The following is a 23900-nucleotide window of genomic DNA, read 5'->3' on the forward strand; positions in this document are numbered from 1 at the left end:
TGATCCATGCCTTGCTGGCTCTGTTAGCTGCATGCTTTTGGTTCACTTTACACATAGCCAAGTATTCGGCAGTCTGTGATGTGTCACATTATGCAGGATGCAGTATACAAGGAACATTGTATACCTTTATTAGCCTATACTGGACAGATCCTCTTGACGCAGACAGATACTGCGATTTAATAGCACAAACACTCTCCCAAGGATTCTATGGCCATGCTGGTATGTTTAACTGTGATGGCCTGTCTCATTTATCATTGAACATTTTGCTAGGAGCAGGAATAATAACCAGAGCACATATGCTGGATATCATCAGGAGGGGTTGAGGGGTAAATTTCATCTTTTTCTGTCTCTCATAGTGTACATCCATGCTTAAGGATCTGTGTATCATTGGTACTGCTTGCTTGTCTTACACAAACATTTGTAATGTGTTTACAACTATCACATACCATCTGCACACTCAAGAAACAGTACCTCATCTGGTTCCTCCTGTGCATTTGCAGCATCGTTACCAGATAGGTTGTCTTTTATATTCATCAATAATATAACCACTATATATGGTTGCAGTGGTGCAGCGGTTATCATTGTTGCCTCACAGCAAGAGGTTCTCCCTTTCGATTCTCGGCTGGAGCACCTTCTGTGTGGAGTCTGCATGTCCTCCCCATGATTGAGTGATGTACAAAGACATGCAGGTAGGTGCGTGCGTGAATAGGTGTGCCTTCTTTGAAGGTTGGATGTCGGGCTGGCAACTCATCACCGTAAAAATCAACTGCCAATCATTAGTTGAGCAGAGTTCCGCTGTGACGAACCCTAACCTGGAAAAGCCAAAAGACATTACTAATAATATAATCACTATAATGACAGAAACCCTGAAAGAGGTTTCCACTATTCGTCAGCGCAGAACTGCATGATGACTGAAGTGCGAGTGTGGTACCTACCTACAAGGGTGAGGAGAAGGAAAATCCCAAGGATATATAAGTTGATAGCCTTAAAGAAGTGGCAGGTATAATCAATAACACAATCCTGAAGGAAATGTTAGCGAACAACCCTTCATGACAACAACCAGCATGGGCTTGTGGCCATAAAGTGCTGTCAGTCAGATCTGATTATGACTTTGTTACAAGAAATTTGATGGAGATTACCTGTTAATGTAGTCTATCTGGGCTGCTAGGAGATTAGAGGGGTAAGTCTGTAGGATCAAGATTAAGGAATTTGATTGCTGCAAGGTTGAATGGTAAAAGAAAAATGGTTGTGACAGGGACATTATCATAAATAAGAAAAGTTTCAAGTGAAATACAGAGGGATTGGTCTCAAGTTCAATACTCTTCAGTTTGTGTTCAACTTCAAATGAACCTGACAAAAGACAGAATGCAACTTGACCTTTTTACTGATGAGAAAGATGTAACAGTTCAGGATGGAAGGAAGAGTACAAGAAATGTTAGAAGAGGCTGGCCAAGTGGGTTTAAAGCTGGCAGTTGAAATTCATTGCAGACAAATGAAAAGTATGTCATCTGGGAGACAGCAATCCTGATGTCTGGTATCATCTTCATGGCATGGAACTGATGGCAACAGAGGAGGAAAAGGAACTGGTCTTGTTGATCATACTTGGACTGGACCACCAGGAGCAGAATAAGAGGAGTGTTGTCAACATTACCACAGTGTTGGATTCTAGAAATAAAGTAATCCAGTTGAAACCAAAGAAATGCCAGTGTGTGAAAAGTGCAACAAAATCCACAAGCAGTGAAAAAAGTCAGTAATCACTGAAAGTCTCAAACAAAAAAACTCCACAGAAGAGTCTGAATAATTCTGACAATATGATTTGTAATTTTTGCTTTCATCTACCAGACGTACACTGCAACCAACCCAATTTAAAAATCCTTACTTTATGGCATCACTGACAGTCAATCAAATCCTAAAGACAAAAAACACCTTAAAAATGCATACCTTGTAGGAACTAATAGGTTCATAGGTTCATACTAGGCTATCTGCCCGAGGGCATTTATAAGCCTAGCCATAGTTTTGTGGCTTACGCCACCCCTTAGTTTGGAGAAACTATGCCCATTATTTAGCTGTGCCTCTGTCGAGCAGTGACACTGAGGTAACCCCTGGGGTGTATCTGCGATCTCCCATCCATTGGTCAAGATTCCTCTTGAACAAGGTCAGCGAGGTGCTCTGCCTCACATAAACCGGGATTTTGTTCCACAGCATAGGGAGTCTTTGGGTGATGAATCTATCCCTCCAGCACGTCCTATTAATAACCGTGTCGAGGTTTAAGTCACCCGCCCTTGTGGCTCTGAGGGATCTAGATTTTTGAGATGAAGCATATTCATCAAATCTGGGTTTGACATGGCCTTGTATGTCAGGCATAGGTCACCTCTGAGTAAGCGGTACGCAACTGAATATAACTGGAGTTCTTTCAGTCATGCAGCATAAGACAGATTTTTGAGACCCTTTATCCTTTTGGTGAGGAACTTTTGTGGCCTCTCCAGCTGCTGCAAGTGTTGGGTCAGATACATTCCGAATGGGGCATTGTACTCGATCATTGGTCTGATGAGTATAGGGAGACTATGACTTCCCTTGATCTAGATGTGAATCCCTTCATGATAAGGTGGGCAATGTAGAAGGTCTTCCTAACTACTTTAGCAATATGAGTGTCGAATGAAAGGCTACTGTCAACCTGGGTTCCCAGGTCCCTAATAACTTCTTCTGTGTTCAGGGGATTGCCACCTATATGGTAGCTAGGGGTAACCTTATTTTTCCCGAAGGGTATGACTATGCATTTCTTGGCATTTAACTTGAGGCCATGGCTCTGGCACCAGTTATCCGTTTCTGTGAGACCCTTCTGAAGGATATCTGTGTCGGATGTGTTCTCAACTACGGCGCCCAGTTTGCCGTCATCTGCGAACTTTGTCAGCCATAACCCTCCTGTGTTTGCTTGTACTTCAGAAAAGATGATGCCAAACAAGAGTGGGCCCAGGACTGAGCCCTGTGGGACACCACTTGTGACAGGCTTAAGAGTCTGACATGGCGCCAGCAACTCTGACCCTGTGGGTTCTGTCACTCAGCCAGTTTGCAACCCATCTTGTAATGTATGGGTTTACATTTAAGTTGATGAGTTTTTCAATGATACCCGAGTGGGGTATTGTATCGAAAGCCTTCGCCAGGTCTAGGTAGGCTGTATGGACTGCCTTTCCCTCGTCAATGGCCTTGGTGACTGTTTCAAAAAAGTCAACCAAGTTTAAAAGGCATGATCTGCCTTTGACAAAGCCAAACTGGGTTGGATCCAAAGTCTGCAAATTCCCTATGTCTTTATTTATGAGATCCATTATGATCCTTTCCATGGCTTTGCAGATCAGGCTTGTCAAGCTAATGGGATGGTAATTTCCAGGGTCGGTGGAGGCACCACCTTTGTGGAGTGGGACCACAGTCGCTGTGCGCCACTCCCTGGGTACGTATCCGGAGGTGAGACTAAAATTAAACAGCTGTCCTAACTGTGGGTTTAATTCCTCGTTGAGTTCATGGAGCACACAGCCGGGGACACCATCAGGTCCCATGGATGCTGTGTTCTTTGCCCTGGAGAGAGCAGTTCTCACCTGAGCGTTGGAGATGTTTGGGGGGCTACAATCATTTGGTATAGATATCTCTTCTTTAGGCGGGGAGGGTGGGGAGAAGTTTGCACTGAACCTGTCAGCCAGTATGTTGGCAATGTCTGTAGGATCAGTAATCTTCACATAATACATACAATTAATTTTAATATTAAAAATGTATATATAATGAAACATAAAATAAATATAATATGAAATTTTCAATTTAGCTGCCCTCAATTTAAAAATAGGTAAAACAGAAATGTTTTTGTTTCATCCAAACAGTGGCAATTCCACTTCAACTGCCACACTGCTTCTTTGAATTCCAATGTGATCTCTCAGGCACTACCCCCAAGGGGTAGTGACAACTCTGTCAATAATACCAAATTGAAATGCCTGAAAGTCATCACATTGCATAGAATGTTAAAATAAAGCATTGTTTATGTTTTAAGTATGGATGTCATTACCCATATTCATAGATCTTATTTCTTAATGCACAATCTGTTTTACCAGACTACTAGACATAATAGTTATAACACTGTCATTTATCATACATTTACATTACTTACAAAAAACACATCTACTCCACATGTGTACAAATTCAGTAGTAACATCCAACCTCTGCATTTCAGAAATCCTTTTTACATTTTTGGCAGTCTTGTACATGAATCTTGGCCATTCACCAAGAATTTTGAAAACATCAGAATTCAACTTTAAAATATTCCAGTTGTTAACAAGGGGTTTTAACTGACTAGCCCCACTACTTTACTGAATAATTAAACAAAGCATATAAATACATAGGGTTATAATTCTAGATTCACTCAAAATAGTAAAACAACCACATAAAACAAGCAGTCTGGAGCCATGAATAGAATAAAAAGTTTAATCACAAGTCAAAGCCTTAGCATAGGTTACAAAAGTGTTAGCAGCCTTACTACGGGTCTTCAATCCCATCTCCCACCCCGGTTTTGCTACCTCCCTTGCCTGTTTCTTGAAGGTGTGCATTGCTCATATTTCGCCACTAGGTGGAGATATATATGCAGTCTCCATACCATTCACAGTCTTACTTTGCAGCCCTAATGCTCTCTGTGCTCTTTTCACAGTAATTTGTTCTTATCAGTTTTGATGATAGTAGATTTTTCCCTACTCTTCAATAATTTAGCTTACTTAGCAGCCCCAGCATTTTCAGTCTGCCTTTCAAACTACTTTGGTCTTTTTTTTCAATTTTGTTGGTAAGTAGATCTTCCCAGAGATTTGGGCTACAGTAGAACACCCCTGATAAACTTACCTCTGTTCTCATTATCAGCTCAGTATTACTCATAGTGCCTGGATGCCCCCATTTTTTCCTCCTTGACTCTACCTGCTCCGTTCATACTTCAGGCTCATTCTGCTCCCTTACCCTGTACCCAATTTCCACCCGACCCTAGTACATCTACACTTATATCCCCCATAACCACTCCCACTCCATATTTACCCAATTGCTAGTGTCCCCACCCACTAATTAATTTTCCTCTTCCTTACTCACCCCATATCAATAACCTCCCCTCTCCACTTCCCATCTCCCATTCTCCTTACTATTGTATTCCTTCTACCCAGCAGCACAAACCAAGCAGTCCATTGTCAATCCTTACAAATTAATTCCACCCTTCCCCACAATTACTAGACACTCAAACTATCATGCTAATCAGGCCTAAGCTAACTCTACCCTTAACAATACTTCCTGTCTTCCTCTGCTGTCTTCACTATCTCACCAGTCTCCCTAACATATCTCATGCCCCCCTCTTTTCACACAACCTCTACACACCCCAAACAAGTAATAGTCCCCACTACCTACATTTCTCCCCATCTGTACAGTTACAATGACACTCTTTTCATCCAAAAACGTATTCCTGAAAACAGAATCTCTGTCTCCATTCCTCACTCTTCAAACCCTACTTACCTCCACAACCTTAACTCTAACACTAAGTACTCCAAACTCTTTTCTCCCACCTCCTTCAACTTCTCTCTACCCTTCATTCTGGTGACATGCATCTCAACCCTGGACCCACATCTAATCACCTTACTAATTCCAATCTCATCCCATAAATTTCTCCTCTTTGCTACATTAAATGCTCAAAGTTTATGCAACAAGGTACCAAACTTCCACGCCTGGCTCCTCCACAATCACCCTGACATTCTCTCAATCTCTGAAACTTGGTTAAAACCCCATATAAAAACTCTGAAATGACACCTCCTAACTTTAATGTCATAAGAAATGACAGAACCCATAAGAAAGGTGGAGGAGTAGCTCTTCTCTTTTCATCCTCCCTATCAGTGGCATCCTATCCTAAGCCTATAACTCAATTTGCTACTGCCAAGCTAACTCTAGCCCTCCTAAAGGTTAATAATCACAAACATATATGCCGAGCTGCCCTATATATCCCACCAGGTGACAATATCTCCATTCTAGAGGATATCCTCTCCTGGTTCACATCTAACATAAACAACAAAACTATAATCCTAGGCATGTTAACATTAACTGGACTACTATGCAATCTCCCACAACGTCCCAAAATATAAACTTATATAATTTCACTCAACTAATTAACTCACCTACTAGACCCTCTAAAGACAACTACTCTGGTAGCATTCTGGACTAGATTCTAGTTTCTCAACTTCACGTTCTCTCTAATAGTGGTAAAACGTATTCCTGAAAACAGAATCTCTGTCTCCATTCCTCACTCTTCAAACCCTACTTACCTCCACAACCTTAACTCTAACACTAAGTACTCCAAACTCTTTTTTCCCACCTCCTTCAACTTCTCTCTACCCTTCATTCTGGTGACATGCATCCCAACCCTGGACCCACATCTAATCACCTTACTAATTCCAATCTCATCCCATAAATTTCTCCTCTTTGCTACATTAAATGCTCAAAGTTTATGCAACAAGGTACCAAACTTCCACGCCTGGCTCCTCCACAATCACCCTGACATTCTCTCAATCTCTGAAACTTGGTTAAAACCCCATATAAAAACTCTGAAATGACACCTCCTAACTATAATGTCATAAGAAATGACAGAACCCATAAGAAAGGTGGAGGAGTAGCTCTTCTCTTTTCATCCTCCCTATCAGTGGCATCCTATCCTAAGCCTATAACTCAATTTGCTACTGCCAAGCTAACTCTAGCCCTCCTAAAGGTTAATAATCACAAAAATATATGCCAAGCTGCCCTATATATCCCACCAGGTGACAATATCTCCATTCTAGAGGATATCCTCTCCTGGTTCACATCTAACAAACAACGAAACTATAATCCTAGGCATGTTAACATTAACTGGACTACGTAGTCTTTGGCATTTTTGCTTGACTTATTGGTTGGTGTATTGCCTACTTTTTTTGGTTTTACTTGTTTGCGACGAAGAAGCTGACCGTTGGACCCGCTCCACAGCATCCTGAACATAACAGCATTAGTGCGATAACCAGGAAGACGCTGGGCAGACCAGGAGACTGATTGAGCAGCTCACAGCGCTTATAGACTTGCTGATGCCCCTTTGCGTAAACCTTACATATGAAAGGAAGCGTGCAACTGAGGCAAGTGATGGAGTGGAGGAATCAGAAATACCTAAAGGAAAGAGAAAAAGGGAGCTTATTGGTGACCGTTGTGGAATTGGCGACCTCGATGACACTGGCAGGACTGAATTCAACCCGTTGGAAATGCCCAGAATTTTTGAAGAGGAAATTAATGGTGCGGAAGCAAGAAGGGACAAGATCTTGGGGCTAGACCCAGGACGAACACATCTGTGGTTTCACAGAAAGGTACTGTTACAAACAACTATGAAGTTAATACAAATATCGAAGAATGGCTTAAAAAAGACTTTACGTTTAACAATGCTAATCATAATATTAAGAAACATGATTATGGCCACGTTGATGGCAATACGTATTTAGTTAAAATAGATAAACTGTATAATAGTATGATGAAATTCCAGACATATAGTGTTGAAAACGCTTATTTAAGAGAGTGTCTGAGAAGGGAAATAGTCCCTAAAGGGTTGAGGGTTTATAAATACCCCAACAATGTAACTATTGGCTCACATTTTCGTGAAAGTTTATTAAAAGTATTCAATAATTGTGGTTTGGAAATTATGAAAGTTATAATACAGGAAAATGAAAGTAAGCAAAGCGAGTTGGGGAAAGAAATTGATGAACTTGACAAGATTATTAAAGCTGACTTAATTTTCAGTATTAAGGAAGAAAGAGACAAGTATTTTAACATTAGGAAGGATATTGATGTGAAATGTGAGAATATCACACAACGCAAAATTGGGAAATTAATTAGGGACATTAATGAATACGAAAACATTAGTTACCCCAAACCTTTACATCAAGGATATAATTCAAGTGTTTTTAAAAAGAAATGGAAAAAAGTACAGTTTTGTACCTACCATAAATGTAGATGTTCGAAGATCCACATTGCTGCAGTCCTTACACTTGGGTAGTCCGCTGTCCTCGGTCGGCCCGAATATCAAAGTATAAGGCTGACGTCGGTCAAGGCGCATTTGACTGACATCAGGACGTCAGGGTACAAATGCGCATGACCGACGTCATATCCTCAGTCTTTTCTTGCCCCAGATGTCAGAAGACCCTAAAAAGAAAGGTCAAAACCAAAAGACAGCAAACAACCAACCAACCACCCTAGCACTAAAAATATGTACAATATATACAATATACACCATATTGACAACCCAACCCACACAACCGCCTCTAACTACAGAGGGGAAGGAGGGAGTAAATTGGACTGCAGCAATGTGGATCTTCGAACATCTACATTTATGGTAGGTACAAAACTGTACTATGTTCTTCATCTCACATTGCTGCAGTCCTTACACTTGGGTAGAATCCCAAAGCAGAGGTAAGGGAGGATGGCAAAACTATAAGGAAGCAGGAGCTGCCAAAATGCCCTGCAAAATAGCAGTGGCAAAACCAGCCCTAGATTTAGAATAAAGTGGAAGGTGATAATGCCTAGAGAAAGTATGCACTGAACTCCAAGTAGCTGCCTCCAAAATATCTTTAGTTGCCACCCCCCTCAAAAAAGCTGTTGAAGTGGCAGTAGCCCTAGTGGAATGAGGCCTAATCCCAGCTGGAATCTCCTTGCCATGATGGGAATAACAGAAAGCAATGCAAAACCCAATCCACTTAGAAATAGTTTGTTTTGACACAGGCTTACCCTGAGAACTCAAAGCAAAAGAAACAAATAACTGCTGAGACTGCCTGAACCCTTTAGTTCTGTCCAAATAATATCGCAACTGCCTGTGTACATCTAAAGTGTGCAAAATCTTTTCCCCTTTATTTTGGGGATTCGCATAAAAGTAGGCAAATGAATAGTTTGGTTTAAAGCCACACTAGAAACCACTTTAGGCATAAAGGAAGGATTAGTACGTAAAGATACCCTATCCTTATGGAAAATTAAGAAAGGCTCAACCGCCATAAGGGCCTGCAACTCAGAAACCCTTCTTGCAGAGGTAATGGCCAACAAAAAGCAGTCTTCCATGATAAATATTTCAACTCGGTAGTAGCTGCAGGCTCAAAAGGTTGTAGAGTGAGTTTCTCCAACACAAAATTGAGATCCCAAGCAGGAGTAGGAGCTCTACGTGGGGGTCTTATATTATTTGCTCCTCTAAGAAATTGCTTGAACAAAGGATGAGAAAACAATGGTGGGTCACAATCATAGTGAGCGAAATTGCTGCAGCATGAACCTTAATAGAAGAGAAGGACAAACCTTTGTCCAGTAACTCAGTAAGATATTGAAGAGCCACACTTAAATTAGGCTCAGAAACATCAAAATCCTTTGCTGCACTCCAAAATAAAAATCTCTTCCATTTATCTGCGTACACTTTCCTTGTACTAGGCCTTCTAGCTTCCAAAATAACATTCAAAACTTGTTGTGGAAGTTGAGACCCACTATGGTTCAAAACAGAATATGCCAGGCTGTTAGGTGAAGAGAGTGAAGCTTGACATTGAGCAAATGACTGTCCTCCTGAGACAACAGGTGTGGAATCGAAGGCAAAGGCCATGGAGGCTACCGTACCAGGCTTCTCAGTAATGGGTACCAATGCTGTCGAGGCCAATCTGGAGCTATCAAAATCATCCTTGGCTTGTCCTGTCTGGCCTTTAGTAGTACCTTTGGGAGGAGAGGCAGAGGTGGAAAGGCATACACATGAAGATTGCTCCAATTGAAAGAAAGAGCATCCACTTTCCAAGCTGTGGGATGAAACCTTTTCGTGCAAAACTTTGGCAGCTGGTGGTTTAGTGGAGAAGCGAACAGATCTATGTCTGGAGTTCCCCATGACACTGTCAATTTCTGAAATACATGAGGATCCAATTTCCACTCGTGGGGATCCATAATTTGTCTGCTCAACACATCTGCTAAGGAGTTCTGTGCTCCGGCAGAAACCTTGCCTGAAGATTTAGCTGTAAACTGAGAGCAGTCTCCCACAAAATCATTGCTTGCCTGCATAGAGGATAAGAATGTGTTCCCCTTGCTTGTTGATGTACCACATGACAGTTGTGTTGTCTGTTAGAATCAACACCTGCCCTGGAAGAAGTAAATCCTTGAAAGCTATTAATGCAAACTGGACTGCTAACATCTCCTTCAAGTTGATATGTAGATGTTGTAGTCTGGCAGGCCACTTGTCTTGTATCCACTTTCCATTCAGATGAGCTCCCCAAGCTTTGTCTGAGGCATCTGTCGTTAGAATCTGACTCGCCTCTGGCCGGGTCACAGAGAGTCCCTTGTTTAGGTGACATTCCTGAGCCCACCACAACAATTCCTTTTGAATGCAAGGTATTATTTGAATGACAGTGTCCAGATCCTGGCAGTGCTGAGTCCATACATTTTTGAGATACCATTGTAACTTCCTCATATGCAGTTTGGCATTGGGAAGCACCAGAATACAAGATGCCATGAACCCCAAAGGCTTGAAGGACTGTCCTTGCAGTCAGCCTGGACTGATGAGACAATTGATGAAAGTAAAGGGAAAGATTCTTTTGTTTGTCCGGGGTCAAAAAGGCCATCTGGGTTGCTGTATTCAGTCTTACACCCAGAAAGCACATGTCCTGAGAGGGTACTAGACTGGACTTTATTTCGTTCACAGAATACCCCAGGCATCTTAGCACTGCTATCACATATTCCAAATGATGAAGAAGCTCGTCCCTTCCTTGAGCCAGAATCAGGCAATCGTCCAAATAAGGATAGATCTGTATTCCTTTTAGCCTGAGGAAAGCTATCACTGGAGCCAGAACTTTCGTGAACACTCTGGGCGCAGTAGATAAGCCAAAGGGCAATGCAGAGAACTGATAATGAGAAGTCCCAGCCCGAAAACGCAGATACTTCCTGCAACTCAGTCTGATAGGAACATGAAGGTAAGCCTCCTTGAGATCCAAAGTTACCATCCAATGATCTTTGCCCAGCAGAGGTAAAAGCTGTTGTAACGTCAACATTTTGAACTTGGGAATGTCCAGATAAGTGTTGAGGGTAGATAAATCCAAAATTGGTCTCCACGTGTTCCCTTTCTTTGGTACTAGGAACAGGCGAGAATAAAATCCTAGGCCCACTTCTAGCATAGGGACCGGCTGTATGGCCCCTATTTGAAGTAACAGAGAAATTTGTTTGTGAGCCTCTATTCTTTGCTGAGGAGGAACGTCTGGCATGCCTTTGAAAGGAGGCAAGGTATGGAAATAAAACCTGTAACCGTGGTGTATGATGTCCAATACCCATCTGTCTTGGGTAATTAAACTCCAATTTTCCTTGAAAAGTGCCAACCTTCCTCCCAAAGGTACTGCCAGACGAGAAGGCTCTGGCAGCTGAAAAGGTAAGTCATTGGGTCTGTTTACGAAAGGACTGACCCCTGCCCTCACCTGAAGACTGTGCAGGTGAACTCCCTGTTCTAGGCCTGAAAGAGCCCTGAGCTCTGCCCCTACCATGTCTAGACCTACCCCTAGACTGGGAATCATAAGAAGGACACGTCCACCCCTTGGTAGGCCAATTTCTACTAAACTTCGGAGGCTGAACCTGCAAAAAATCTTTAACAGTCTGCATAGACTTAGCCTCGTCTTCCATTTTCTTTAAGACTGCTTCAACAGGAGTACCAAACAACACATCAGATTGTAAAGGAGCATCTAAAATCCTTGTCTTAACATGGTCAGATAAATTCTGATCCCTCAGCCAGGCGTGCCTGCGAAGAACTGACCCAGTGGCAGCCACCCTAGACGAGGCCTGTACAGCATCAAAACCACATTGCAAAGAATGCTTACCCACCTGTTCAGAAACATGTACTAAATCTTGTAACTCTTTACACTCAATACCTTCCACCAGAGCATCTACCTTAGACTTCAATTGTGAAAGGAGATAGTTTTGGTATTTCAACATGTGAAACTGGCAATTCAAAGCCCTCATAGCTAGGGTGGAAGAAGTATAAACTTTCTTTCCCCATCTATCCAAAGCCCTGGCCTCTTTATCTGGAGGAACCGGATTTTTGACAACAGAAGCCTTAACACCTTTAGGCCCCTGACTAACAGTTTCTGGGTCTGCCCTAGGACTCTTAAAAGATACTTATGAGCTTCAGGCACCCTGTAATACCTATCCGGTTTAACAGGAGCAGGAGGCAAAGAATCAGGATTAAGAGAAGCCTCTGCAAAAACATCCTCCACCACATCCAGAACAGGAGGTATAGCCAAAGGCCTATGCTGGGGTAAAACAAAAATTCCCTAAGCCTTTTCCTGGAATCAGAGAAGTCCTGACCTTCCCACTTAAAGTGCTCCCTCATGGAATGAAGAGTCTCTGAAAAAGAAAAATCCTCAGGAGGAGAAGCAGAAGGAGTAGAATCATCCACATCAGAATCAGAATAAGGAGAATACTCCTGCAAGTCTTCAGCCGAAGACTCTGAAACATCCGAAGCCTGCTCAAAACTCCCAAGCTCAGGTTCCACCCTAGGCCTCTTATCAGGAGGGGGCATAGAACCTCTAATCAAAGTAATCAAATCTTCTGCCATTTTAAGCATATGCTTCTTGGGCACAGTTCCTGAAGAACTAGGGGTGACACCAACTGAAGCTAAACCTGGCCTGCCTCTGGGAGAAGCCTTGGAAACAGAAGGAGAGGGCCTAACCACCCTAGGAAGGGAGGGGAGTACATTAACCTGAGAAGCCCCTTCAGCCTGACCTGCCTCCTAAGAGGCCACATCCTGCAATAACAAAGTCTCTCCCTGGGACTCCAAAGAAACCTCCGGCGGAACCACCGGCTCCACCGAGACCTCTAAAGAACCGGCGTCCGGTACGGACGGTTCTTCTAGCCTAGGCTTAGCTGCTTTGTCCTTGCGCTTCTTCGAAGAAGTGGGCGTCGGAGCATCCGACGGCATTTTATAATTGCACCGCTTCCCGAAGACTAACCTGGCACAATCTAACCTTCTCTTTATAGTGCGCTTGTTAAATCTAGCACAAGAGCGACACCCAACAACGTCGTGCTCAGGCCCTAAACAAGGAATACACAAAGTATGATAATCTCTATGCGGTATCTGTTTCCCACAAGAAATACAGTTATTCACTTTTTCTGACATCCGGTAAACCACTGAGGCAAGAAAAACTAAAATATTCCCAACGGGTACTTAGCCAACTTTGACTCGGTCTGAAACTCCGAATTCGAAAAATTTCAGAACGCCGAACGGCACTTGCAACGCTGCTTCTGCATCGGACCATGCGGCAAAAAAGACTGAGGATATGACGTCGGTCATGCGCATTTGTACCCTGACGTCCTGATGTCAGTCAAATGCGCCTTGACCGACGTCAGCCTTATACTTTGATATTCGGGCCGACCGAGGACAGCGGACTACCCAAGTGTAAGGACTGCAGCAATGTGAGATGAAGAACATCAATAATTATTTTTTTAAAAACAATGGTGGGTATATTAATAGGAGGGATTTTGAAGAGGAAAATGAATTACACAACCAAGAGTTTCCACCATTAGAACGTGGGGGGCCCAATGAGTTTCGGAACCAAGGAAGGGGGGAAAATTTTCAAAATCAGGGGGGGGGGAAGAGGAAGAGGGAGATACTAGAGACTAATACCCTCTTGCCTGAGCCTAATATGGTTATGGAAAATGTTAACTACACTACAACAGGGGAAGAACTTATCAAGTATACCCACAATGATTTTAGTATTTACAATTTTAGTGACATAAATCTAACTATCCCACACTTTTCCCTTTTAAGTAAAGGATTGCAATATATTCCAATGATTAAAGGGGATTACACACAAACTATTTTTGACATTAAGTTGTTTATAAGAAAAATTAATTTAGAAATTTTGGCCTCAAGGGCAGGACTGGAAAAAGAAAAAGGGAAAGAAATGGCATTAGTCAGAAAATCTACCTACAACCCCCCTCTACTACCCCAGCTCAAGAACTTTGAGAATGTGTTAGTAGACGGAGTTAGGAAAAAGAGAGATAAGATCTGGTGTAATTACAATTTAAGTAAGGAAGAAAAAGTTGTGTTAAACGAATTAAGTAGAAACCCACTTATTAGGGTTATGAAACCAGACAAGGGTGGGGGGATAGTCATCATGGATAAGATAATGTATGATGGTAAGATGAATTCCATCTTGAGGAATGAGAAAATATATACTGCGGCCTCCCTGAATGAGATTAATATTGCTTATAAACAAATTGACAACTTGCTACAAGACCTACTAGTTGAGGAAGTTATTAATATTAAAACATTTAAATATTTGGAAGTGAATAAACCGAGAATAGCTACCATATTCGGGATACCTAAAATCCATAAAAATATGTATGACCCCCCCCCCCTAAGACCCATAGTTTCTGCTGAAGGGTCTAAGACTGTACCCTTAGCTAAATTTGTAGATTCCAAAACCAAACATATTTGGGTGAACAATCAGAGTATATTGAAAGATTCATGGGACTTTCTGAGCAAATTGAAACCTGAGATGTACAAAGAAGACATGCTGTTTGTCACTATTGATTTATTTAGTTGCATCCCCTACACAGAAGGGATGGAAATGTTCGAAGAAAGTGTTTTTGAAGATAAAACTCCTTGTCATAAGGACAAAATAGCTAGTGTTGCACTAATGGATTTAGTATTAAAACACAATTTTGTAATTTTTGTAGGAGAATTTTTCCAGCAGAAATCAAGTGTTTCTATGGGAGCAGCATGCGCTCCCACTTATGCCAATATTGTATTGTCAAAATGGGAGGAAAACTTTATATTTAACTCAGTTTACAAGAAATATTGGCTAATTTACCATAGGTTCCTGGACGACATTGTAATTTTTTGGGTAGGGGGACACACAAGATTTTTGGAATTTATGGAGTACATTACTCGAACTACGAGCTTCTTAAAATTCACACATTCTATTAGTAGTGAAGCACTTAAATACTTAGATGTGGAAGTATACAAAAGGAATGGGGAACTCGAAACTAGAGTGTTTAGAAAAGAAACTTACGTAAATTCCTTTTTACACTATAATAGTGCTCACCCCTACATAGTAAAAGAAATATTGTCAAAGGGCAATATGTAAGGGGGTCAAGAATGACTAGTTTGGAAATGGACTTTGAACAAGAATGTAAAACATTGGAGAAAATGTTCTTAGAATGTGGATATCCCAAAAATTTTGTGTGTAACATCAGGGAAGAAGTTGAAAGGGGTAGAAAGGACAGATTTAAACCCATTTTGGGTAAGGGAATTGACGCTGAGAGCATAAATTCCAATTCTGGGGTAAATGGAAATAACAACAAGCATGAAATATACGCAATAAGTTTAGTAGTGGAATATAATGCTTCTAATCAAAGGATGAAAGAATTTCTGAATATTGAATGGAATAGATTTTCAGTTTTGACTGATATAGATGAAGTTTCAAATATGCAACCTAAAATAGTCTACAAAAATTCCCAAAATTTGAAGAGTATATTGGAAAGGAAAGTAAGCACTAAACAACAGTGGGATAGGAAAAAAGTGGGAACATACAAGTGTGGTAGGTGCCCTCAGTGTCCATATATTATTAACAAAGAGGAAGTTTACATTGAGAGTAGAAAAAGATGGTTAAATAGTAATGACTATTATAATTGTGAAAGTAAAGGGGTGATGTATCTTGTACTATGTCAGAAATGTCAATCTTTCTATGTGGGGAAGACTGAGAGGCATTTGAAAAGAAGGATATATGAACATGTATATGATATATCAAAAGGGAAACTCACTAACGCATTTTTTAAACATTCCATGAATTGTACTGAATTTAAATATGAATTTTTTGTGTTAGATCAAATTAAACCTGACAAAAGAGGTGGGCTATGGGAAGAAATTTTAGAAAGTAAAGAACTTTGGTGGCAGGTGAACCTCGATGCAAGTACAAAACCTGGAATGAATGAGTTCATAACCATCTCCCCACTTCTAAATCTTCTTCTTTCGGCTTTTTCCCAGTTAGGGGTCGCCACAGTGGATCACCTTGTCCGCACATTAACTGGCAGTGGAGTTTTACGGTGTCGAGTTGCCAGCCCGGCGCCCAACCTTCCACAGAAGGCACACTCACACCTAGGGCCAATTTAGAGTGTCCAATCCACCTGCAGCATGTCTTTGGGATGTGGGAGGAAACCGGAGCACCCGGAGGAAACCCACGTGACCACAGGGAGGACATGCAGACTCCACACAGAAGGCACCCCAGCCGAGGATCGAACCGGAGAACCTCTTGCTGTGAGGCGGCAATGCTAACCACTGCACCACCGTGGCCGCCCTATCTCCCCACTTCTAAATAAGAGCTAATAATATTTAGTTAATTTAAATTCAATGTAATTTCAATAAATGGACACTAGAGGAGGTAAACACATATACAAAACAGAGAAGAAATGCACTTGAATAGATGAACATATGAATATATTTTGTTTTGTTCTTTTAAAATAAAAAAATTTTTAATGAAACATTTTAATATGAAGTTTTTAAATGGTTATTTATTTATATATGTAATTAATTATTGTATATTTAAATAATTATTAGAAGACTTGATAAATGAAATAGGGTAACATTAATTAAAGCACAAGGCACTTTAAAAGGAAGACATTAATATGTATGAAATGTGTAATGTGATTTGTCTGTTTGAATTTTAAAACAATGATTTTATTGGACTTTGAATCAAACAATTAGTAGTATAAAGTATTTAAGTTGGAGTGATTTTTTGTAATTTGTCTGATGAAGTCCTTTGGTTTAGGACGAAAACGCATGTGTTATATGTGGTGAATAAAAGCGTTAATCAAACAACTGGGTTATCTGTGAATCAACTGGTTTGTAACGTAGTGGAAGGAGCTGAATCCGTGGTCTTTGGCATTTTTGCTTGACTTATTGGTTGGTGTATTGCCTACTTTTTTTGGTTTTACTTATAATCCTAGGCATGTTAACATTAACTGGACTACTATGCAATCTCCCACAATGTCCCAAAATAAAAACTTATATAATTTCACCCAACTAATTAACTCACCTACTAGACCCTCTAAAGACAACTACTCCGGTAGCATTCTGGACTAGATTCTAGTTTCTCAACTTCACGTTCTCTCTAATAGTGGTACTTTACCAGACTCCCTCAATGATCATTTCCCGGCTTTCACTCATCACTCACCCTCCCCCTTCATTTATGTAATAACTACATCTCTACTCGATCACTAAAAAACTTCAACCCTCATATCTTCTCTGACTCACTAAAACACACTAACTGGAATGCCCTAAAAACCTGCTTCCTGGATAATGCTGTTACTTACTTTAATATTACATTTATCAATCTGTTAAATAGCTTTGCCCCATATAGAACTAAAATAGTTAAATGCAATACTGTCCCTTGGATAACAAAGGAAACGAAAACCCTCATGCATCTCTGAGACAAATCATGGAAACAATACCAGAAATACAAAACTCTCATCTCCCTGGCCGAATATAAGCAACTTCATAGCAAAAATCAAAAAACAAATTGCTGCTGACTGCAAATCCTGCTACTCCATACCGTAAAACAACCACAGAACTAGGCCCAAAAAGTTCTGGAATAGTATCTCTACCCTCCTCTATCCTGGTAAAAAAGACAACCCCTGTCCTGATCCAAACTCCCCTGATCTTTCCTTGGCTAGTCAATTCAACTTCATTGACTCAATAGCCAAACTCACCTCATCTTTCCCATATAATATTCCAACTTTGGTCCCATCCACCAATCCTAATGCAACTTCTCAAGCACCATAACTACTCAACTCCCCCCTTTTACTATCAAACCTATTCCTATTTCCACCATAAAAAACTCCTACAAAAACTGAAACAAAGCTTAAATCCCCTTGATGACCTTCCATCGAACTTTAAGCCAGCTACTGATGGCATAGCTTTCCCCATTTCTATCCTAATAAATGGTTCAATTCAAAAATCATATGTACCCCTACTCTGGAAAAAAGCCTTTATTATTCCCCTTCACAAAGGAGGCAACAACACATATCTCTAATTTTCAACCAATAGCCATCGTGTCCCCATCTCTAAAATTCAAGAAAAATGTATTCACCTACAACTCCTTTCCTACCTCTTAGACAATCAGCTGCTAAACCCCACACAACATGGATTTAGACCCGGACACAGCACAAGTACCACTCTCCTATCCCTTCTCGAAACGGTCAACCATGCACTTAACTCTGGTAATATTGTATCTACTTTCCTTCTTGACTTATCTAAGTCTTTTGACACGGTTTCACACAATCATCTCTTGTCCATACTCTCTCATCTCAATCTGTCAAGCTCCTCTATTAACTGGTCTTCCAGTTACCTCTCTGACGGGCAACAAGCTGTCAAGTGTAAAAACCGCACTTCCTTAACACTCTGACTGGCATTCTACAGGGTTCTATATTAGGTCCATTGCTATTTAATATCTATAAATAACTTCCATCAGTGTATCCCTGATGTTAAGCTTGTCCAATACACTAATGACTCCACAATAATCTGCTCTGCCAAATCTCTCCCCAAACTCATGGAATTAACTCAAAAAAGCCTTCCTCTTGTGCAGAGCGCTGGATGCTCAATAACCACCTAGCACTCAGTACCTCTAAATCCAAAACCATGCTGTCCACCCCTTCCAAATGTACCAAAATAGACAAGAACACTTTCTACATAACTAGCCAAAACAACACTATCAAAATTGTCCCCCATGCAAAACTTCTAGGAGTCATTACTGATGAGCAATTAAAATCTGATATTCACCTACAAACTAACATTAAGAAAACCTACCAAAAACTAGGCATGCTTGATCTCCACAGTTACCTTACTCCCTCAACCAAGCATATCCTCTCTACCACCTACCTTATTCCCTCCCTCCTGTATGGTGCCCATCACCTTACTAATCTTCAATCCTCACTAAAGACAAAATTTACCTCTTGCTACAATAAAATCTCTAGGTTTGCTATGGGTCAAATCGTCCTCTCACCACTGCGATGCCCTTCCACACCTTCAACTGGCTGGAACGGTCTAGCTCTCCTATATCCAACTATCAAATGCACACAAACTCATCTTTAAACCTGCTCACTGCCTCTCCCTTGCCTCTACTCTGAAAATGCACCAGCCTGATAGACTATTCAGGTCTAACAATTAGAATCTGCTAGAAGTGCACAAACCTGCATGCACTCCAGGTACATTTATATTATCCTTCTCCCTAGCAATCCTTTGGAATTCCTTTCCACCACACATTTATACCACCACCAACCACTCTGCCTTCAAGACCTTGCTCCATTCCCACCTCTCCTCACTGGGAATGCTCTTGCTCTCACCCCATCGGACTTCCCTCTATCTTACCGCTATTTTCCTACTCTCCTTCCTCTCAGCTTAATCCAATACTATATCTTAACTATTCTTATCTACCTGTCTCTTTCTTATGTTATTCACTCCTTAATATTTCATGCTTACTATATACTTTAAACTACTAACCCAGTATACCTTGTTACTCTATAATTCTTAAATACAGTTCAGGCTGCAATAGACCTCAAATGTTTGATATTACACTTAAAAACTTGCAATTGTTGATACTGCCTTTAAAGGCTCTGATAGGTCCATGTTACTCTATAATTGTATTTTCTTTACCTAAGATTCTGTTTATTATATGTTATACCTTTTCTGCATGCTATTTCCTTGAAACTATGTTATAACTTGTTTATTTACTAATTGTACAATTGTTTAACTGTATAAGGAGCTTTTCTCCCTCGGCCTCTACTGAAAATGGGCTCTTTTTAGCCCAATGAACTTTCCCGGTAAACAAACTGTAAATAAAATAAAATAAATAAAAAGCTTTTGCATTAAAATGCTTCCTCAGGCAAACTATTGCCAAGAGAAAAAAAAATCATATCTTTATACAAACATTAAAATCAGCAATAAAACAATTATACAATTAGATTTAATTATCAATGTAAACATTTTTTTAAAACATTTTATTCTGCCACTCATTTCTTTTAGTACTGGTTTAATGCTAAAAGCTTCATTCACTCCTGGTGGATATTGCGCCATAAAACTTAAAATCCATCTATCTCGAAATATTTGGAAGGTCAGCTGAAATTGGTATTGGATACATCTAATACCATTGTAAAGAACAGACCTTTTGAAACAGCTTTATGACTGGTCTAAAAATAACAATTTTGTTACTTGATACATGGTCAAAATGTCGACTCTCGCTTTACATTAATTCCAAATGATGAAGGTGTTAAGTTAAAGAAGGTTTGTATATAGCAGCCATCATTTTGTAATATAAACGTAAACTTAGTGTACATTTTTTTTTTATTTTATTTTACATTTATTGACCGGGAATAGTCCAACTGAGCTTATAACAGCTCTTTTCAGTGGAGGCCCAGGGAGAAAAGCTCCAAAAACATACAATACATTGATATTTAAATATTGGACACTGTGTTAACAAATAATGACTGTTTAGTTCAAAAACATTTAGTTATGTACTTACCATAACTTTACATGTTTGGGATCCATCTCGCCTACATTCTGTACTGATGGGTTCGGAGCCAATCCTCGGCTCCGACTCGGCACGCTATACTATAGAGCGAAGTCTCTTATTGGCTGAGCTATTCTACATCCCAGGATGCACCACCACAGCTTTCCCAGATCTTGTTTGTCCGCACACATGCACACACACATAGACTGTTGATATAATATTGCCAGGTGTTTCAAGATTAAATGGCTAAACTTGAACCGTCCGGTCTCTTCTGATCTCCAAGGCAGGGGGAAGGAGGGTGGGTTATTAGGAATGTAGGCGAGATGGATCCCAAACATCTAAAGTTATGGTAAGTACATAACTAAAAGATGTTATGTGATCCTATCTCGCCTACATTCTGTACTGATGGGACAGCGTCCCTAGCACCTGATTCCTGGGTGGCTCACTGGAAAACACTCCTGAGAAAGTACAGTTTTGTACCTACCATAAATGTAGATGTCCGATAGGTATGCATCTGCAGTCATAACATATGGGTTGTCCTGCCTCAGGCAGCCCTTCGGTTGGCCGGATTCCAAAGTCTGGGTCTGGCCTCGGCTGATGTCGCACTTTCCCCAACGTCAGAGCTTCTGGGGTATAAAGGCATCAGCTGACGCCATTTTCCTCAGTGTTTCTTGCCCCAGATGCCAGGTGCCCTCTAGGCAGGCTAAATTTGGATAAATGCTGAAAAGTTCCAAACAGTAGCAAATTATGTACATATATATATATATATATACAAACAAACAAATACACCATAATAGATTCCCCCAGCTAGCTGAAAGAGGGGTAAGCACCCTAGGAATACCACAGAGGGGAAGGAGGGTGGGTAATCCTGACTGCAGATGCATACCTATCGGACATCTACATTTATGGTAGGTACAAAACTGTACTATGCCCTTCAAGGATGCATCTGCAGTCATAACATATGGGTAGAATACCATAGCCAAACTGGGGGAGGAGGTACTACGAGAAGGATGGTGTAGTTAAGATCCCCTGCAGAACTGCAGTTGCAAACCCTGCTTGGGATCTGGAGTATAAAGGTAGATTGTAATGCTTGGCAAATGTGTGCACGGAGCTCCAAGTAGCAGCTTCTAAAATGTCCTTGGTAGCCACCCCTCGTAGGAAAGCTGTAGTGGTGGCTGTGGCCCTTGTGGAATGAGGCCTGATATTTTCAGGAGCTGTCTTCCCATGAAAGGAGTAGCAAAAACGAATGCAATTGCCTATCCATTTTGAAATTGTCTGTTTGGAAATTGTTCTTCCTTGCACCCCAGTTGCATATGCTACAAAAAGTTGGTCAGTTTTTCTGTTGGTTTTAGTTCTGTCCAGATAGTAGCGTAGTTGTCTGTGTATATCCAAGGTGTGCAAAAGTTTTTCTCCTTTGTTCTGTGGGTTAGGGAAGAAAGTAGGCAAATTAATAGCTTGGTTCAAGGATACCCTGGATACCACCTTTGGCATGAAAGTAGGATTGGTTCTCAGTGACACTCTATCCTGGTGGAAAATAAGAAAAGGCCGCACTGCCATTAATGCCTGTAACTCGGATACTCTTCTTGCTGAAGTGATTGCCAGAAGAAAAGCAGTTTTCCAAGATAAAAACTGTAGGTCTGCTGATGCTGCTGGTTCAAAAGGAGGTAGTGTCAATTTTTCCAGCACAAAATTGAGATCCCATGCAGGTAGAGGGGGTCTCCTTGGAGGTTTAACATTTTTGATCCCTCTCAAAAATTGCCTAAGCAGAGGGTGAGAGAAGATAGGTGGATCCATATTGTATTCTGCTGAAATTGCTGAAGCATGAATCTTAATGGAAGAATAAGACAGGCCATTGTGGAACAATTCTGCTAAGTACTCTAGGATGTGTGCTAGGTTTGGCACTGTGACATCTGTGCCCTTTGATGTGCTCCAAATGAGAAATCTCTTCCATTTAGCTGAGTATGTCTTCCTTGTGGAAGGTCTGCGAGCCTCCAGGATAATGTCCTTCACCCTCTGAGATAAAACAGTTTGGTTTGGTTTTAAGGAATTTTCCAGGCAGTTAGTTGCAATGTTTTCAAGTTTGGATGCAGGGTCTTGAAATTGTTCTGCATTAGAAGAAGAGGCCATAGGGGAAGAGGCCATGAGTTCGCCTGAGACATGCTTCTCAGTAGTGGATACCAGTGTTGTCTTGGCCAGTCCGGAGCTATTAGTATCACCTTTGGCTGTTCCTCCCTGATCTTCAGTAGAACCTTGTACATCAATGGGAGAGGTGGAAAGGCATATACTGTTAGGGCATTCCAGCTGAAAGAGAGAGAGTCCACCCTCCAGGCTTGTGGGTGGAATGTCCTTGAGCAGAATTTCTTCAGTTGGTGGTTGAGTGGGGAGGTGAACAGATCTATCTCTGGCATTCCCCATTTCTTTGTTATGAGTTTGAAGATGTCTGGATGCAGCATCCATTCATGTGCATCCGTGGTAGTTCTGCTTAAGCTGTCTGCTAGTGAATTTTCTTTTCCTGGTACGAATTTGGCCTGCAGCTGGATATTGAGATTCAGGCATAAGTTCCACAGATTCATTGCCATCCGGCATAGAGGGTAGGAATGTGTGCCTCCTTGTTTGTTTATTTACCACATGATGGTGGTGTTGTCTGTCCTTATTAACAGATGTCCTTGCTGGAGGAATGGTTTGAATGCCTCGATTGCATGCCTCACTGCCAGCATTTCCTTTTGGTTTATGTGCATGCTTAGCTGCCCTTGAGGCCATAGGCCTTGGATGCATTTGTCCTCCATGTGTGCTCCCCATCCTCGGTCTGAGGCGTCCGTGGTGATGGTCTGCCTTGTTTTTGGTTTGTTGAAAGTCAACCCTCTTTTGGACTGGCAGGCCTGAGCCCACCACAGGAATTCCTTTTGAAGGCATGGAATGATTGGTATCATGGTTTCTAGACTGTGACTGTGTTGAGACCATACATTCCTTAGGTACCATTGCAATTTTCTCATATGCAGCCTGGCATGTGGAATCATGATTATGCAGGATGTCATGTAGCCCAGGGCCTGCAGGACTTTCCTTGCAGTAAGCTGAGTTTGTCTTGTCAAAATCATGAAATAATCTGGAAGTTGTTTCTGTTTTTCTTCTGTGAGAAAAGCCATCTGAGTGATTGTGTCCAGATCCGCACCCAAAAAGGTTATCCTTTGGGATGGCACTAGTCTTGACTTTTGGATGTTGACTGTGTATCCCAAGGTCTGTAGCAGGTGTATGACATAGGCCAAGTCCTTTAACAATTTTTTCTTGTTGTCTGCTTGTATTAGGCAGTCATCCAGGTATGGATAAATTTGAATTCCC

At 41.1% G+C, this 23900-nt stretch overlaps 1 protein-coding gene across 1 annotated transcript in view; it reads right to left on the minus strand.

Annotated features, from left to right (window-relative positions):
* Positions 1 to 1366: 1366 nt before the first annotated feature.
* TIMMDC1 (translocase of inner mitochondrial membrane domain containing 1) overlaps positions 1367 to 23900 on the minus strand; it is a 304154-nt gene continuing 281620 nt past the window's right edge. Inside the window, exon 8 of the mRNA XM_044072937.1 lies at positions 1367 to 1665. Coding sequence (XP_043928872.1) covers position 1665 — 1 coding nt within the window. The 3' untranslated portion in view covers positions 1367 to 1664. The remainder of the gene's footprint in view (positions 1666 to 23900) is intronic.

This window comes from Protopterus annectens, chromosome 5.part1, assembly GCF_019279795.1.
Source record: "Protopterus annectens isolate FY-2018-M chromosome 5.part1, PAN1.0, whole genome shotgun sequence".
NCBI classification, from domain to species: Eukaryota; Metazoa; Chordata; order Ceratodontiformes; family Protopteridae; genus Protopterus; species Protopterus annectens.